General features: G+C 46.2%; 1 protein-coding gene across 6 annotated transcripts in view; it reads right to left on the minus strand.

The window, feature by feature from the left end:
- LOC116849626 (netrin receptor UNC5B-like) overlaps nucleotides 1-1,951 on the minus strand; it is a 189,693-nt gene that overhangs the window by 17,480 nt on the left and 170,262 nt on the right. For all 6 annotated transcript variants that reach the window (XM_032826956.1, XM_032826957.1, XM_032826960.1 and 3 more), the window contains one exon: nucleotides 827-1,162. In XM_032826956.1, the coding sequence (XP_032682847.1) occupies nucleotides 827-1,162 (336 nt within the window). The remainder of the gene's footprint in view (nucleotides 1-826; nucleotides 1,163-1,951) is intronic.

The following is a 1,951-nucleotide window of genomic DNA, read 5'->3' on the forward strand; positions in this document are numbered from 1 at the left end:
GTGTAACTTTGAATATAAATATATAGCTGCTACTGTATAATAAAAAATTTATGTTATTGTATAATATAATGTAAATTTAATGATTGATGCGATATAGTATATTCAGCTTATGATTGGACTTAAAAGAATTATAGAGCTTTTATCATCGATATTCTCTTACGTCGTGATAATCATGAAAGCCTATCTAGGATATTAATCCGTGGAATACAATCATAGGTCTTTCAACTCCAAAAGAATTTTTTTCTTGGAAGTTTCTCGAAGTGTCAAAGAGCAAAATGCAGAGTGCATTGTGCAAAGTTACAATGTATTAAATCAAATCTCTCATTTCCTCGATCTGTGTTTCCTTTTTTATAAATAAACTATACTACATATTATTATCGTCCAATTTTAATTACATATGTTTGTTCTATAAACTTGAAAGAATATTCATGAATTTTTGCAGATTTCTTAAATCATTGTAAATAGTTGAAGTAATTGTCGGACTTCAAAGATCCATGATTGTATCAAGATAGTGCCTTTTTTCATATTGAATTGTAAACTATACTATTTTCAAAACTTGAATTTAGTTACAAAAACATAAAAAAATTGAAGTTCCATAAAATTAACTTTAGAATAACCTCGAACAGATCATTTTTAGATCATATCATCCTTAGTTAAGATATTTCTGCTTCAAATTGACAGTTCATAAAATACTTGAAGAGAGGCGTTCAAAACGAGACAAGCTCCCCGTGCGTCCCGCGCGCGTTCCTCGATCGTTTTCCCGTGGCGGTTTCTCGCTGTGCTTCGCAGAGGTACGTGCGATACGCAAGGCAAAAGAATCACTCACCATACACCGTGAGCACTGCCGGCTCGCTAACCCTCCTCGCGGCTAAGTTCTCAGCGACGCACGAGTAATTCCCTTGATGCCTCAGTTCGGCCTCGCCTAGCAGTAGATGCCCATCGGCGGATTGCACAAAGCTGCTCGCGGACATGTCGTTAGGGTTCGCCTCGGAGGCGCTGGAAGCGGCGCCGGCGGTCGTCGTTGTCTCGAGGGGCGAGCCGTTCCTCAGCCAGTACACCTTGGGCAACGGTACACCCAACGGTGGCGAGCATCGCAGTTCAGCGTTGCGGCCGACCTCCACCGACAGCGAATAGGGTGGCGACAGGAAGTGCTTCTTCAGATCTGTGTCGGACCGGCGCGATCGGGTCGCCAATACCAGATACGGTTTTTAATATTCGCCGGGGAAACACGAGGGTGGACGATGACGACGGCGAGAGCGGCCCCGAGAAGGGGAGAGCGGCACTCAGCGATATTAGGACGCGCGAAGCGCGGAAAGGGGCTGTTTTTGCAGAGCGAGGGCCGTGATCAGCGGAAAGGCGGGGGAAGATGCGAACGACGCTCGTTTGCGGCTATCCGCCGCGGCATTATTTGCTCCCGCGTCGAAAAGCGAGCTTTCATATCGCTCATGAAGGCCGGAGGGTTATGGGCTACCTTGACGTGGACGGTTTACGTGCCGCGCTGAAAGCGGCTGAATGTTGCAGCGCGGTATACGCGGGCCGGCTGATGGATGATACGTGTGCGCTATCACAAAGCGAGCGAATACGCGTTATGGGCCATCTGCGGGCGCACTGTGTCGGATCTGTCGGGAACTTACGATGCCAACGATGCCACCGGAGATTCCGCCGCGCGGAGATGTCAAGTATACATTCGATCCTGACACGTGATTTCACGTCAACCGCGTCTCTTGAGGAATGTCACTTCGTTCACGTTGCGCTCACGTAGAGCCGCAAAAAATCGAAGAGACGATTCGTCCCATTTATTGGACCGAGTCGTGAGTAATGTCGCTTTTGGGTAAGTTTTAAAGGACTTTTCAGGTGGACACGTGTATGTATTGGGTGTACAACTTAGTTCGGTCCGTTTTCAAAAGATGGCTCTAGGTTATAAATGGTTGACGGCGACAGCTGATTTTTG

This window comes from Odontomachus brunneus, unplaced genomic scaffold (assembly GCF_010583005.1).
Source record: "Odontomachus brunneus isolate Ranch 3 - 2012 unplaced genomic scaffold, Obru_v1 Obru_scaffold_121, whole genome shotgun sequence".
Classification (NCBI taxonomy): domain Eukaryota; kingdom Metazoa; phylum Arthropoda; class Insecta; order Hymenoptera; family Formicidae; genus Odontomachus; species Odontomachus brunneus.